We start from the raw sequence: 17,358 nt of genomic DNA on the forward strand, positions 1-17,358 counted from the left end.
AATATAAAATATTTTTACAATCTCGTATATTATGTGTTTTAATTGTAAATTAAACAATTTCAGCTTTTGAGCTGCATGTTCTTTTTTATTGTCAATAAACCTATATTGAATTTTGTTTGAATTAAATTGAATTGAAATCTGGAACTCTAAAACGTTACAGTTCTGAGGTACGTTCACGGAGGGTGGTGGGGGGGGGGGGGGGGAACCATTTTGAATGGTGGAGTAGGTCTGTGATTTTGGTCCGTACAGTTGCGTTGCCCAGTTAGTTGTACTGCTGCCCTCTTTCTATCTGTTGATGAGCAGGCGATCCACCACTGTGCACTACCACTGAGCGTCAATGGTTGCCAAGCAAGGACTCCGAGGAGATGCAGGCAAGAATTTCGAATGTAGGCCTAGACCCCCTATATCAATAGGTAAAACTTATTTTTCTATCACATGCAAATCAATTTGACTTTTTCCAGCACTGTGTATTACAATGAAAGAGGTGAAGTGGTGATGTAATGTACTCTTACGATGAAAGTGAAGTGCAGAAGTCATCCATCCATCCATGCAGCGACACTTCCACGGCGGCAGCTCTCCTTCCTTAGTCCCATATGCGTTATTTGTAGTTAGATCTACCAATGTACTTACGAGGCCAGGGAGGCCGGAGGCGAGCGCGAGGTGGTATTGGTAGGGTAGGGCCTACAGCTGTAGGGTGTTCTGTAAACGATAAGTTTTTTCTAGAAACTTCTTTTTGGTTTCTGTGTGACTAGAATATTGCTTTAGCTGAGGTGAAATTAAGTAAAATAGGTAAAACTACATACGTCCTACGTCTAACGCCGCGCCTGTAACGGCTAACGCCACGGTCGTGACGGTTAGCACTGCACAGGTTAGTTTAGACTAGAACTCTTAGATATAGTACAGAGATGGTATAGTCTACTCGCTAGACTACAGAAGGTAGTCTAGTCTATATTCCAACAGAAAATTGGCCGATTCGGCGATACAGCTCGTGAAAAAGCTGAAGCCTCGAGTGATCAATATCATTCAGTGCAGTTTTCACTAAAGTCATCGGTAAAGAAGAATTGACTAATGGTAATGATGTTCCTCATAATTCTTCTGGGACAGAGACAAATTCCAATAATGTCAGACTTGATTATTTCTACAGAAGGTATCACTATCATGAAACTTTTCATGAACTTATATGTAAACAAAGCCTCAGGCCCAGACGACATTTCTCCTAAATTCCTTAAGTTGTGTGCTGCACAAGTAGCACCTATCTGTATATTGCTTGACCGAAAGATCGGTCTGTATCTGTCCGTCGGGGAATGTTCCGCGGCGACTGCATCTGGCTTCATAGCTTCATGGATCCCCTCACACGGAGGACAGCGTTAATGGCAAAATATATTTTGACGGTAGTTACCATTGAAATTCAACGGTAAGTTTTATGCAACGGGCCCCAGTAACACACAACATGGATTCAGATCCAGACGGTCATGTTAGTCCCAACTGATCACAACAATTCATCATATTTTCTCCTCTGTCGAAACCATTAAGCAAGTTGACGCTGTTGTGTTAAACTTTGCTAAAGCATTTGATACTGTACCACATCAGAGGCTCCTTCATCGCCTCAAGTATCTTGGAATCCAGGGCCCACTACTTTCATGGATTTCACACTTTCTCAGAGAAAGGGAACAAACAGTCGTAGTCCAAGGATCATCCTCCAGACCTGTTCATGTTTCTTCAGGAGTGCCCCATCAAGGCACGGTTCTGGGCCCATTGCTTTTCTTTTAAACATATCAATAATCTCCCTGATCAATTTTCATCCAATGTCTGCTTATTCGCAGACGACTGTGTAATTTACCGTCTCATTAAGACACACATAGATTGTGTCATACTTCAACAAGATCTACGTACCTTAGAGACTTCGGAAAAAAGATGTAAATGAAATACAAGCCGGACAAATGCAACGTTATGCGCTTCACAAAAGTGCCTCGTCCCATTCATCACACATACACCTTATCCGGTCACTAGTTAGAGACAGTGTCCAGTCACAAATACGTAGGAGTTGTCTTATCAGACAACTTAAAATGGAATAGACACATTGATACAACCACAGCCAGAGCAAGCAGTATGATTGGCTTCCTCCGTCGTATTCTACATAATGCACTGAGAAATGTCAAACTCCAAGCATATAAGAGCGTAGTGCGTCCCCACTTGGAGTATTGCTGTACAGTGTGGGACCCTTTCACTCAACGTAACATCTCAAAGATTGAAGCAGTACAAAATACATGTAGAGCAGCCAGATTCATCTGTAATGATTATAAATGGCAGTCTTCTGTTTCCGGAATGATAAAGGATCTTAAACTTCATCCACTCCCAGAACGACGCAAGCTTCTAAGGCTATCGACATTTCATAAAATAAAGCACGGTAACATTTATTTAAAGCTCGAGGATTTTATCAGCCCTGCTCGAGCTCCGAGAGGTATGACAACCTGAAGTTATCATCCTGATAATTATTCTACTTCACACGGTTCTTCAACTGCTCTTGCCAACTCCTTCTTCCATATAACAGTGAAGGATTGGAATAATCTGCCGAGTAGTTTAAAACAGATTCATAAATTTGATACATTTAAAGAAGCGCTCCAGCGTCACCTCTGTTGTGATTACTGCACATCACACCACTGTGCTGAGTGATACTCTATCCAGTGTTTTTCAGCTTATTCATCCAGATCCAGATCCAGACTCTAACGTTAGACTAGAGTTCTTGCTATTGGATTGCCTATCTGCGACCAGCCCGAACCCCGAGCACGAAGCTCCCAGTCCCAGCTCCCACAGTTAACTGTTGAGGACGAGTCCCGAGTATACTTGGGCAAGGGTCTATATAGGAAGTGGGCGTCATAGCAAAATCAAACCATCCTCAACAGGTTAATTATCCAACTCAGAATACTTTCTGTGATTTAGGTATAATTCACCAGATTTGCTTTTACATTGCCTCACTTTGTTTGTTCTGATTGTTCCATTGCAGGGTATTTCCAGGGCCCAGGGGAAACAAAACTTTCAGGTTACAGTGAAGGATATGTCATTTCCATCCGCATGAGTTAGTTCAGCCTCACTCCATTATGGCAACTTCCAGACAAGAGACTTCCGGAGGCCCCTACCAGTATCCTGTGCAGTCTTTTGATGAATGGATTGAGAGGGAGAGAAAAGGGGTGAGTGTGTCAATTTTATCTCTAAGGGGTCTAGTGAAAAGGTATACAGATTGTAATCTTATAAATACAACTGTACTTACTTCAGCATTTAAATGACTACCAAACACTTTAATGTCAGCACTCACAGGGTTCTCCCTCATGGGATACATTTTGAAAAAGTTATATTCTGCAATAATCATTCAAGAGCGGAGGAGGCAGATTATCGTAAAGGAGAAGAAACAAAAACAAAATTATTCTGTGCAATATCACCAGAGTATGTATCTGGGATAGGACATAAAGTATACTGCAGAATTTAAAAAAGATATTCACATGGTAGTGGTGGAATAGGGATGAATTTTCTAATGATAAAGCCAACTCTGCAGATCTGAAATTCAAGTTTGTTTGAACTCAAATTTACTCTAACCTTTAAACGTACTGTCTCAGGAAGTCACTGAGGCCAATTTCAAAGATAATTTCATTTCAGAGACCTCTGTCTGTTAAGTATTCTCCCTTCAAACAACACAAATCCTCCTTCAAACTACACAAATCCCCCTTCTATTTATATAATTTATCAATTTTTTTGAGTTCAGATACGTGATTTGTTTTTTGCAAGTGTATCATTTTTCCATCATGGCTTGTCACCATGGGCGTCACCAGGGGGGGTGCGCTGGGTGCGAACGCACCCCCCTTCAGAACCTAAAAAAAAAAAAAAAAAAAAAACACGCTTCGCTCGCTCGCATTTTATCGTTGTGCCATTCTCCTGACCTTGCTGCCAGTAATTGCCAGCAGTTGCGCCCGGTGCGCCACCCCCCCCCCCCTTTAATCTCCAAAGCGAAAAGATAGAGCTGAAAACGGCAGTTTTTGGACTGTAAATGTCAAAATTTTCAAGCTCGCTCGCTACGCTCGCTCGCATTTAATCGTTATGCCATTATCCTCATGTTGCCGTCAGTAATTGCCAGCAGTTGCACCTGGTGCGCCCCCTTCATTTCCAAAGCGAAAAAATATAGCTGCAAACCGCAGTTGGGGATTGTAAAATATCTAAATTTTCAAGTTTTCAAATTTTCAATTTTCATCTAAAAACACGCTTCAGTCTGCGAGCAACCGACGCCGGACGCTTTTTCTTCTTTTTTATTTTGCACCAGAAGGAAAAAAAAAAACACACACACAAAAAAAAAACAATACAAAAACAAAACAAAAACAAAAACAAAAAACAAAAACAATCGCACCCCGGCTCTGGCAGCACTGATGCTATACATGCAGTGTTTACTATATATCTATCTACCGTACTGTATACGTAAGGTATATTTCATTCATTGTGAAACGGATTATCAATATTATTCAGAAAATGCAAAAGCTCCGTCACATGGGAGGGAGATACCCCGCCCACACCCTCCTCCCCCGTTATAGGTCTCCAATTAGTGGCGTAACTGGGGGGGGGGGGCCCATCCGCTGGTACCAAAAAAGAAAAATATAAAAATGGTAATTCAAGGATTAGTAAACTGCTTTTGAAATTGACATGAAAGGGTGAGCAAGAAATTTCTTTTCTCTAAGATTTCTTTTAACCATAATTAAAGAGGCATCAATAGTGTGAAACATTGTTCAAAAAGCCCGGAGCCGAAAAAAGATTGTGATTCAGCGTGATTCCTGGTTGGCATTCTGAATGATATAAGGAGGATGGAGTAGTGTCCTCAGAACATTCGAACGGCAAAGAGTCGCTGCAATGTTGCGCAATGTGATGTAGAATGTACACCTCTGTACCTTACACTTCGTTATATCAAAGCTAGATCACTGAGTGTTGCTTTACATACTATAGTCTATATTAAAATGCCTTCCTTTGCCAATAATAAGACTTGACCTGGGCTATTTTCCAACTTTTCCATGTATAAAACACACACACACACACAAACAATTAGGGGATGCTCTAAAGTGCAGATTTTGGACATCCTTCCCCCGCTTGGTCACTTCGACGCCCCATCGCTGGTCATATACCTCCCCCAATCATGAACATAAACCGACATCCTTGACTACCAGTGGCGCACCGCCCCCCCCCTTAATTTCCAAAACGAAAAAACAAAGCTACAAACGGCAGTTTTTGGACTTTAAAATGTCAAAATCTTCACGCTCGCTCGCTCGGCTCGCTCGTATTTAATCGCTATGCCATTCTCCTGATGTTGCTGCCAGTATTAAATTGCCAGCAGTTGCACCCGGTGCGCCCCCCCCCCTCCTTAATTTCCAAAGCGAAAAGGAATAGCTACAAACGACAGTTTTTAGACTGTTAAATGTCAACACTTTCAAGCTCGCTCGCTCCGCTCGCTCGCATTAAATCAATTCAATTCAATTCAATTCAATTAAAATTTTATTTCATTTTTTGAAAAGAACATAAACATTTCACTTTCTTGGGTAACATAGAATAAGGTTGCATAATCAAAACAAAGTGAATTAAGAAGACATAATTATGGAACCTTGGGGCAAGAAAAACGTTGTAAGGAAAATTGCTTGACTGAAGTGATAATCGTTATGCCATTCTCCTGATGTTGCTGCCAGTAATTGCTAGCAGTTGCGCCCGGTGCGCCCCCCCCCCTTAATTTCGAAAACGAAAAAATATAGCTACAAACGGCAGTTTTTTGACTGTGTCAAAACTTTCAAGCTCACTCGTTCCGCTCGCTCGCATTTAATTGTTATGCCATTCTCCTAAAGTTACTGACAGTAATTACAGCAGTTGCGTCCTGTGCGCCCCCTTAATTTCCAAAGCGAAGAAATATAGCTACAAACGGAAGTTTTTTTTGACAGTAAAATGTCAAATTTTTCAAGGTCGCTCGCTCCGCTCGCTCGCATTTATCCCATTCTCCTGATGTTGTTGCCAGTAATTTCCAGCAGTTGCTCCCGGTGCGCCCTGCCTAATTTCCAAAGCGAAAAAATATAGCTACAAACGGTAATTTTTTGCCTGTAAAATGTCAACATTTTCTAGCTCGCTCACATTTAATCGCTTTGCCATTCTCCTGATGTTACTGCCAGTAATTGCCAGTAGTTGCGCCCGGTGCACCCCCCCCCCTTAATTTTCAAAGCGAAAAGATGTAGCTAAAAACGACATTTTTAGTTTACTTTAAAATGCCAAGATTTTCGAGCTCACTCGCTTCGCTCGCTCGCATTAATGATTTTTATCGTTGTGCCATTCATCCTGACGTTGCTGCCAGTAATTGCCAGCAGTTGCACCCGGTGCTCCACCCCCCCCCTTTAATCTTCAAAGCGAAAAGATAGAGCTAAAAACGGCAGTTTTTGGAATGTAAAATGTCAAAATTTTCAAGCTCGCTCGCTACACTCGCTTGCATTTAATCGTTATGCCATTCTCCTGATGTTACTGCCAGTAATTGTCAGCAGTTGCGCCCGGTGCGCCCCCCGCCCCTTGATTTTCAAAGCGAAAAGAATAGCTAAAAACGACATTTTTAGTTCACTGTATAAAGTGCCAAAATTTTTGAGCTCGCTCGCTTCGCTCGCTCGCATTAATGATTTTTATCGTTGTGCCATTCATCCTGACGTTGCTGCCAGTAATTGCCAGCAGTTGCGCCCGGTGCGCGCCCCCCCCCCCCTCCCCTTAATTTTCAAAGCGAAAAGATGTAGCTAAAAACGACATTTTTAGTTTACTGTATAAAGTGCCAAAATTTTCGAACTCGCTCGCTTCGCTCGCTCGCATTTTATCGTTGTGCCATTCTCCTGACCTTGCTGCCAGTAATTGCCAGCAGTTGCGCCCGGTGCGCCACCCCCCCCCCCCCCTTTAATCTCCAAAGCGAAAAGATAGAGCTGAAAACGGCAGTTTTTGGACTGTAAATGTCAAAATTTTCAAGCTCGCTCGCTACGCTCGCTCGCATTTAATCGTTATGCCATTATCCTCATGTTGCCGTCAGTAATTGCCAGCAGTTGCACCTAGTGCGCCCCCCTTCATTTCCAAAGCGAAAAAATATAGCTGCAAACCGCAGTTGGGGATTGTAAAATATCTAAATTTTCAAGCTCGCTCGCTCCGCTCGCTCGCATTTAATTGTTATGCAATTCTCTTTTTTTTTCTTTTCACAAAAAGTCCCTCCGTGGGAGGGGTATCCCCCTCCTACATCCTCTCCGGCTCGGTTACTTCGCTCCCTCGCCGAGGATCTCACACCACACCGTCACATAAAATGTACCCCCGTAATAGTCCTTCATAGTATATTTATTTTTACTATGCTCTATAAGCGCGACTTTCACACTCTTGTTTTTACAAAAAGTTCCTACCGTGGGAGGGGGTATCCCCCTCCCACACCCTCCGCACTGAAGGAGCGGAATAGATCATCGCCGAGGATCTCACACCGTCACGTAGGCCTAATGTACCCCCGTATAGTCCTTCATAGCGAAAAATTCTTGTATGTATACAATCACGTATTATGTACAATGTATAGAGTATGTGTAAATGTACATGATGACACAGGAGCCAATAAATCAAATTGAAAAAAAAAAAAAAACATCTCACAGTTTACATTAACTGCCAAAACGCACCCCCTTGAAAAAAAGCTGGTGACGCCCCTGTGTCACTATGAGTCAACAGAGTGGTAATGAGCAAAATGTACACCTCCCTGCACAAGCAGCATAATGGTATCCAAATTGATTGTTTTCACTGACCTGGAAGAGGTGGAATTGCAGGCTCTCTTTTGCATATCAGTAATATCATCATTATGTTCACACTTGTGCCCATTTAGAATGAGTTGATTTTGATTATTATGACACCTGCCACAGTATACAACTGTACATGCGACTAGTCTTCAATAGGTTAAGAAATCAAAACCATCAAGAGAAGCAGCTAGAAACACTCTCTTTATAAACCCACCCTTGACTCCAAGATGGATTGGCCCATCCTGGAGGCAGACAAGACGATGTGGGATCTATCCAAAGAGAAAGGACTCCTTGGAACTCATGAGGACATCACGGAGGCTCTTGCTCAATATGCCTGTATCCTTTATGCCATTATTTACATAAATGATGATGATGAATTTGATCATGAACAAATCTCTGTTTGATTGATTCACAAATGTGATTAACAGATGTTCTAAGGTGTGTGTATCTTCTTTTTTTTTTAATGCTTTAGGTTATAGTAGATATGTAATCCCACCTGGGTATTATTGTTTATTTGATTTTTTTTAAAATGTTTTAGGTTATAGTAGATATGTAATCCCACCTGGGTATTATTGTTTATTTGATTTTTTTTTTTTTTTTTTTTTTTTTGGTCAGTGTATAGTTTTTGTGTGATTGTATGTATGGGGTCTAGTGGAAGAACTGTACCTGTGTATGCTGTACTTTGTGTAAATATCATTGTTGTGTTATCTGTATCTGTTATGATTGTATGTACAGGGCCCCCAGGAAGAACAGTACCTGCCTACTGATGGGGCCACCCTGTTGAAAGAAGACTGAATAAATAAATGAAAATAAATAAATGCAGTCAACCCTGCGTAAGTCGACCTTGTACAAGTAAAAAAAAAAAGATGGCTAGATATATATGCATTAATTCTGTTGTGTAGTAGAAATTCATAAAACTGATAAGTCAAAAGGGTTTCTCTGATCCCTTTGGATTTGACTTAGGCAAGGTTGACTGTAACTGCAGTTTGAGATTTTCAGTGATAGAAATAGCATTCTCAGCTGATCACAAGAAGCTTCAATTCCCTTGACATTGAAGACAGCATTCCCTATTCACATTCTGGATGATCTCGAGACAAAGATCGACCGACTTCAAGAAAGGCTGGACGAATATGCAGTCCAGGTGGTGACCGAGGACGGGAGGTCATCTAGGCTGCAGAATGAACTTTTCCATTCTCCGGCAACAGGTATGCAGACTGAGAAATACACACTTTTTTGTTCACTTTTTTTCCCCCCCTTTTGCAAGCAAAATTTATTATAGTAAAGCAGATTTGCTCAGAGCAGATGTCTAGCATTTTTTTTTTTCCATTGTGGTTAATATGAATGTTTATGTATAGCTCAAACCACAGACATCTGAATATTTGATATATTAAAGAAGACTGATTGTTTCTTGTATATAGATATCTGACTTATGTGTAATATTTATATTTTCTGATTCAACTGACAAGAACTCAGTTGTAGTAACCAAGTTTCATTGCCAGTGATACAGCAATAACATCTTTTGTAAAAATCATAGCTTTTAGTTTGTTTTATAGTTGACATTCTATTTCAAACTCAGACTTGAGGTAAAGGAAGTTACATTTTGATACGGATCATGTATACAAATTGAATGATAATGAATCAATAGCATTAGATATTAAGCTGGATTCCTTCTCTTTACTTGAAAAAGAATATTCAAGGATTCTGCTCTTGTACATTGTACTCACAAAACTTGTATTTATACTTTTTTCTATAAAGTTTTAAAGAACAAAATGAATAAAATTTGCAAACTAACAAATGACTGTCATGTTACTCCAACATTCACCCACATATAAAGGGATTAACTCATAATTGCAACTAATTTCTTCCTACGTATGAATCTAGAATTGGTGTTTTGTAAGTCCTACTTCCAATACACATGTTGGATGTGGGAAGCCTGAGTACTGTACATTCTTTAGTGGCATCAAAGTTTCCATGTTGCATGCATAATATCATGCTGTTTCGCATCAATTCTAATCCAATAATGTTTGCTCTTCAATTGCTACACATCCTTTCATGTAATCAGGACCAGTTGTGTTCAAACCAGGTATGTGATCATGAGTGAGTAGATGTAGATTTGCACAATGAAGGCTATCACTTTGTTTCTCTCACTGCCTTTTGCACTCTACGGAATATTGTGACAAAATGCACCACAGCACTTCTATTCTTCTTCCACTGGCTTGCATTGTAACCCCCCCCCCCCACACACACACACACACCACCACCCTCTGTATGTTTGTGCTTCAGTCTATGTTATATTCTTTAGTGACAAACGTGCATTTCTTATGGATACAAGGCAAGAGATTTATCAGAAAAAACATTTCATGCATGAATGTCCTCTCTTTTTCTTATTTCTGAAATTCCCATTTCCATGATCACCGTAAAAAAATTGATCTGATACAAGGTTTATTGTGTACGAAAAATGCAAGCTACATTATGCATCATATAGACTGAATATGTAGCCTCACAAACCATGTAATGATAATGATAAGAGAGATATCATAAAGCTTGGCTGTAGCATTTTTCATAGTTGCATAAAAGGCAACAAATACTCTTTGAGTGACATATATGCAACAGAAATGTGCAAGTCTGAAGACTACTGTAAGACTCTGGTAAAAGTTCTCAATGTCATACACCATACACATAGCTTCAACTCAAGTCACTGTTAAAGTCCCCTCCTTCTGTGTCTATGGACCCTTCCAATCTCACCAAAGCTGCCACCATTACATCATAGTATTTTGAAGTCCAAATCACTCACTTTTCTTTCTTTCTGTTCTTTTTTTTAATGTAAGAAAAAGAAATGCTAGAAATGCTCTTTGACATCAAGTCAAATCACATAGTTGTGTATTTTGTTTGCACGTATGACCTTAGGACATCTTTATCAGGGTAATGTGCCAAGTGACCTATTGATTAACATTTGATTGATGGATGGATGAATGAATTGTTGGTTGGTTGATTGAATGATTGATTGATTGGTTGGTTGATTGATTGACTTATCATCAGTCATCTCACACAATCTTATAGGTACAAGAATGATGTTGAATCTTCTTTGTCACTTTCATGTGATGCTAACTGAGAAACTGATCTCATTTACCATGCTCCCCCACTACTTGATTGGAATATGCAGAAACAAACAGTAAATAAATGACCTGTAAAGTCAACAAAGAGAAAATATGATGGATTTTTTGTTTCTTGGAGAACTGTTCCATTTGCAAGCGCATGTATTTTTTTTTAAATTGTGGATTGGTCAATTCCATTGTGACTTATGGGACAAAGTGACAATTTTCGGCAATTTCAAACCAGTATTTTGAGAAAATAGTTGCATCAATGCATTTTTCTCAGTTCATGGTTAGATCCATCATATCACAGTTTATGAAAACACCATACTTAGTTTGAAAAGTATCATTGCATTACGTACAGCAACGAAAAATTGCTGTCGTGACTTATGGGACATTTGAGGACCACCGTTTTTCACGTGGGAAAGTAAGTTCTGAAATATTCTTACACACAGAGTTTCTGGAAAGATATTTTCTTTCCTGAATGTAGCAAAGGGTTGGTGCTTACCCTGAGCCAAGTGGTATGAATATCTACTCATTGGTACAGTAGCAGGATAGGGAAAACCAGTGTGACTGATGGGACACAAAAACGTGACTTATGGGACGCTATCAACTACCACATTTTGAGATTGAGAGAATAATATTTACTGATGCCGGAACAAGTTCTAGAACATCATAAAACCAATCTATGACAAAAGAACATTCAGAAAATAAGCCATCTGAGAATTACACAAGCTGTATTATGGTCATAATAGTGTATCAGAAATGATACATAAATTCTGAAAAAATTGGCAATTTTCATGAAAAATGAAGGTTTTTCGGACATAACTCCACTCCACGTTCACCGATGTTCACAAATGAGGTATCAAAATATCCGTTGTGAAAGGCTGCTTTGAGTAAACAATACGGGATCATCTAATTAAGCTTCATTAATCATCTATACTCAATAGTTTGATTTTCATAAAATGCAACCTTTCCGTGGAATTGACCGATTGTCAGAATAGATGCTGTTTTGCTCCTTTTTAGCTCACCTGAGCCAAAGGCTCAAGTGAGCTATTGCGATCGCCCTTCGTCCGGCGTCCGTCGTGCGTCGTGCGTAAACTTTTTACATTTTCATCTTCTTCTTGAAAACCCCAAGACCGATTTTCATCAAACTTGGCAGGTAGCATCCCTAGGGGGTTAGGAACTCAATTTGTTAAAATGGGCACCATGACCCACCCAGGGGGCCCCCAGGGGGGCCCAAACCCCCCAAAATTAAGGAATCTTTAAAAATCTTCTTCTCTAGAACCAGAAGTGATAGAGCTAAGTTAGCATGAGTTAGTTCATTGATGACTGTAGTTTCAAGTTTGTTCATGGCAGAATCAGGGATGCCCCCCTTGGGACCCAGGGGAGGGGGGTGGGGAGGGGTTCTAATGGGGCCTAAATTGTACATTTTCATCTTCTTCTTGAGAACCCCATGACCCATTTTCACCAAACTTGGCAGGTAGCATCCCTAGGGGGTTAGGAACTCAATTTGTTAAAATGGGCACCATGCCCCACCCAGGGGGCCCAAATCCCCCCAAATTAAGGAATCTTTAAAAATCTTCTTCTCTAGAACCAGAAGTGATGGAGCTAAGTTAATACTATGAGTTAGTACATTGATGACTGCAGTTTCAAGTTCGTTCATGGCAGAATCAGGGGTGCCCCCCTTGGGACCCAGGGGAGGGAGGTGAGGAGGGGTCCTAATGGGGCCTAAATTGTACATTTTTATCTTCTTTTTTAGAACCCCATGACCCATTTTCACCAAACTTGGCAGGTAGCATCCCTAAGGGGTTAGGATCTCAATTTGTTAAAATGGGCACCATGTCCCACCCAGGGGGCCCCCAGGGGGGCCCAAACCCCCCAAATGAAGGAATCGTTAAAAATTTTCTCTAGAATCAGAAGTTATACAGCTAAGATAATACTATGAGTGAGTACATTAAAGGACAAGTTCACCTTCATAAACATAAGGATTGAGAGAATGTAGCAATATTAGTAGAACACATCATTGAAAGTTTGAGGAAAATCGGACAATCCGTTCAAAAGTTATGAATTTTTGAAGTTTTTGTGCAGTAACCGCTGGATGAGAAGACTACTGCAGTGTGTGAATAACTTAGATGTCACATGCGTACAACAATATAAGGAAAATATAAAGAGAATTTCACAAAATTTCATCTTATGAAAAAAGTTCACATTCCCCCGACTCGTTACCGACAAATGTTATGGGTAATATTATTCCCCCTGCCTTTAGAAAGAGCCAAGTCAAGTGCTCTTTTATTATGTGAAAAAAGTGAAAATATGTTGAATTTTCTTTATATTTTCTTTATACTGTTGTACGCATATGACTCACAAGCTGTAGTAGTCTCCTCATCCAGCGGTTCCAACACAAAAATTTGAAAAATTCATAACTTTTGCATCGATTGTCCAATTTTCCTCAAACTTTCACTGATGTGTTCTACTAACATTGTTGCATTCTCTCAATCCTTATGTTTATGAAGGTGAACTTGTTCTTTAATGACTGTAGTTTCGAGTTTGTTCATAGGAGATCCAGGGGTGCCCCTCTTGGGGGCAGGGGTGGGGGGGGGGGGGGGTTGGTTAGGAAGGTCCAAATGGGGGCCTGAATCGTACATTGTCATCTTCTTCCTGAAAACCTCATGATAGATTTTCGTCAAACTTGGCAGGTAGCATCCTTAGGGGGTCAGGATCTCAATTTATCAAAATGGGCACCATGCCCCACCCAGAGGGCCCCAGGGGGCCCCCAATTCCCCAAATTAAGGAATCTTTAAAAATTTGGGCCCTTATTGTACATTTTCATCTTCTACTTCAGAATGCCTGGTCAAATTTTGGTAGAGCTGTGAATAATTTAGATTAGTGACTGCGTGAAAGGTGAACTTGCGATACTCAGGTGAGCGCTAGACCCGCGGGTCTCTTGTTGTAGTTTTCTTCGCAATTCAGCCGATTCTTTGGTCTCCACAGTGCTGCCTTTTACTCTGATGCCAATTTGTTGTTTGATTTCTGAGTGAAAGGTAGTCAATATTATTATTTTCTTCAACAAAAAGGGAATAAAGAATTAAGAGAGTATTGTTTAATGCATGCAAGACATGATTGCATGCATGTGTGGAATTTCTATCTCTGTATTAGACATCAACATTTCATGCATGATTACATAATTAATTGCTTTTTGATATAATGCCATACAAATTTGTGTGTTGTCAGTCAATGATGGAAAAAATAACATTTTTTTATTGCTTTATACTTAAATAGCATTTTCAACAAATGTGTGAAAGGAAGAGTAAGGAGAAAGAGAGAGCAATTTCTCTTGTTTTTTATTGTTTTTTTATTTTAAGTGCAGATCTACTGAGCAGTGACCTAACTTATCAAAGCATGGAGATGATACAAAGTTACCATCCACATCACTCTTCACATGAGCAACAATAACATTGGTAGACCTCATACATGGAGGAGGTACACAATTTTGGTGTGAATCATATCTTATTTTAATGATTTTTCTTTTTCATGTGAAAGTTTTCATTCATCATCCCTTCATCATTTTTTTTCCCTTTGGTCACAAACAACAGTCATGCAGCGAGCTGCCAACAGCGACATGGTGAAAGCGCACCGAGTGCAGGAGAAAGACAACAACACCGAACTCCGGGCACTGATCCTTGGTAGCAAGGCCAGAAGTATGGAGGTACGTCACCAGGGATATTCTCTTTACTACCAATTTTGATTGATGTCATGGGGTAAAAACTGACCATCAATATACATGTAATTATTTCAGATATAAACATATTTCCATTGAAGAGATCATTTGGGGTACCCTTTAGACGTGATGGTATCAGCTTTTGCATGACTCGGTAGCAACTAATTCCTGCAGTGTGGATACCAATAGGTGAGACAAAACTTCAGGATCTTTGCTTTATGGAAACTTGGCATGCCATGTAGTAAATCAATGGTAAAATGCAATAGGTCAAGAAGTGAATAGGTAGCCAGTTGTAGGAGTACTTGAATGTACACACGGATGAAACTTCTTTTGTCTCTTTGAAAGAAGCGCACTTGAAATTATGACAAAGCTATGTGAAAAAAACAAACTCATTTTCTGGAGAACAGATGCAGTAGGCAGTTCAATGTTGTAGTCAAATTTATACATTTTTTCTCTCACAGTGGATTGCTACCATACAGTACAATCCTGTGATGCTGACACAGCAGTGATAGCATCTCCAGTCTGAAGTAAAATATACAAAATACATAAATTAGTTGATGCTTTTCCCCTCCAGTATGTGAACGGTAACAGATGTTAATGAGTTGATTTTGTTCTTGAAAGCCTTACAATGATATTATTGCCTTGTTTTATAAACCAGAAGATACTTTTGAGACTGAAGATGAGTGAAATCTTGGTATCATTGTTTCCTTGTCATTGAAACAGATGATGAGCTATCCAGGATTCAACCGGAATGAACTGAATGAACTCCCCCACGGCTTGGAGGCGCCCCAGATCCTGGACAGGGTCACCCGAGCTCAGGATTACAATGTAATTCATTTTCATCTCACATTCAACCCCTCAGAGTCAGTCATGATTATTTGTGAGCCTGAAAATATTGTGCTAGACCCAACAAAATGTCCAAAAAAAATGTTGAAATAGATGAGTCTATGTGCACTGGATTTCTGTATGAAGCTGTGACTCCAAAGGGCCAAGAATGCATTCATATGATACTGAGTTTCATACAGTGCAAATTTGCTACCACACCACAGCTATTCCTTTGCTTAAAATTGTCCTTGTTTGTAGGGCCCTATGTGTTTTTAGAAAAGAAAACGTAATTGGTGTTTCTGATTAATAATATGATCAATATACATTTATTGTACATTGTACATTAAGAAATAATTCAAGGGGGCAGAGATGATAAGTGGTAGAAAGCAGGATCACAAAATATTAAAAGATTGTAAAGACATGTGTTTGTATGTTTCATTATCCCTTTCATAACCACCATCACTAAATGCCCTTGACATTACACACAAGTGGGTTGAAAATGGTAATGATGGACAGTTCAAGATCTTCATGATTTCAGTGTTCATGCATCTTCAGCAATTGATCGTTTCAGCAATTTATTACAATTTATGAATTTTATATTTCCAGCAGCTTTGCAAAGAAGCATTTAATTCCTGCTCCCTTCCATTAAGTTCCACAGGCAGAATTTGTCTAGTTGTTGCTAGGTTGGGCAAGCCTCCAGGAAAGCTTTGTGGTTGTAAGGGCAACTTTTTTTTTAGCAAAGCATGCATAAAATCTAAATAAATTTCAGAACCGCTTTATTCTTTGGGATCCATCTACATGAGACTTAATGTGGATAACCATGTAATACATTAACATTAGTGTCACTGGAATCTTCAACTTGAAATGGTACCTTCATTGCTAATCATTGTCAAGTAGTAGTGCTTTAGTATAAAAAAAAAAAAAAAAAAGAATATATATATATATATATATATATATATATCGTTGGTGGGGTGACAAAACCTCGTATCTCAATATTTGGTGAAAATGAGTTTTCTTCATTATATTGAAGCTAGGAACCATTACTATGTAATTCCCAATCCTTATATGCCCATCTGCAAAAATAAGGTCACAAATGATAAATAAAAGTTGGCTGTTTCCATTGACTTACATGTTATGGCAGCCATGTTTTTTAGCTCTCCTGAACATTTGACATTTTTGAGATACGAGGTTTTGTCACCCCACCAACGAAATATGAAACAAGGAAGGAAAAACTGACCAGAAACAATTGTAATAATAAATAGCGAAAACTTTGAGCAAAGAAAATGGGTTTTGTATATATATATATATATATATATATATATATATATATATATATATATATATATATATGATTATATTTGAAATGGTTGAAATCATCTAATTGTTGCAGTGTTTTGTTTTCTCTCCCTCAGGCTGGATTTAACAAGTTTTGGAAGAAACTCTTCCTCTCAGAAGCATCAGTGGCTGTCATGCAGGACATGTTCTGGTGGCTCTTCTTGGATAAGTATGAGGTAAAGTTTGCAGAATACCTCGCACCACACCTTCCACAGGATGTATAACCGAGATCATTCACTTCCATATTCATGGCAACTAGAATGTAAACAGGAGGACTTTATTTTGGGATTTCTAAGGGATGCTTATGTACTTTTCACTACCGATTCTAAATATTAGATAACATGTTATCTCTTCTAGAAAGAGTTTAGAGGAAATTTTGTCTGATAATATTAATTGTTAATTTTTTTATGTGATGTTCACTTCTGAAAGGAAGTCTTCCTTATCAGAGGTGAGTATCACAAATAAAAAATGAAATTAATTATCTAAAGACTTCAAGACTTTAATAGGAGGCTCTTTCACTTTTAAAGTGACATTAACAATCAGAGGTACTTCCGTCAGTGACTTTGGCTGTTGCATTTTTCCT

General features: G+C 39.4%; 1 protein-coding gene across 1 annotated transcript in view; it reads left to right on the forward strand.

Moving 5' to 3' along the window:
- The first annotated feature begins 3,027 nt into the window (after nt 1–3,027).
- Nucleotides 3,028–17,358, forward strand: part of LOC139716924 (protein FAM227B-like) — a 35,516-nt gene continuing 21,185 nt past the window's right edge. Inside the window, exons 1-7 of the mRNA XM_071628448.1 lie at nt 3,028–3,188; nt 8,030–8,138; nt 8,864–9,007; nt 9,865–9,885; nt 14,491–14,603; nt 15,339–15,443; nt 16,853–16,951. Coding sequence (XP_071484549.1) covers nt 3,099–3,188; nt 8,030–8,138; nt 8,864–9,007; nt 9,865–9,885; nt 14,491–14,603; nt 15,339–15,443; nt 16,853–16,951 — 681 coding nt within the window. The 5' untranslated portion in view covers nt 3,028–3,098. The remainder of the gene's footprint in view (nt 3,189–8,029; nt 8,139–8,863; nt 9,008–9,864; nt 9,886–14,490; nt 14,604–15,338; nt 15,444–16,852; nt 16,952–17,358) is intronic.

Source organism: Diadema antillarum, unplaced genomic scaffold (genome assembly GCF_040938485.1).
Source record: "Diadema antillarum isolate AM-2024a unplaced genomic scaffold, OU_Dant_1.0 scf00000071, whole genome shotgun sequence".
NCBI classification, from domain to species: Eukaryota; Metazoa; Echinodermata; class Echinoidea; order Diadematoida; family Diadematidae; genus Diadema; species Diadema antillarum.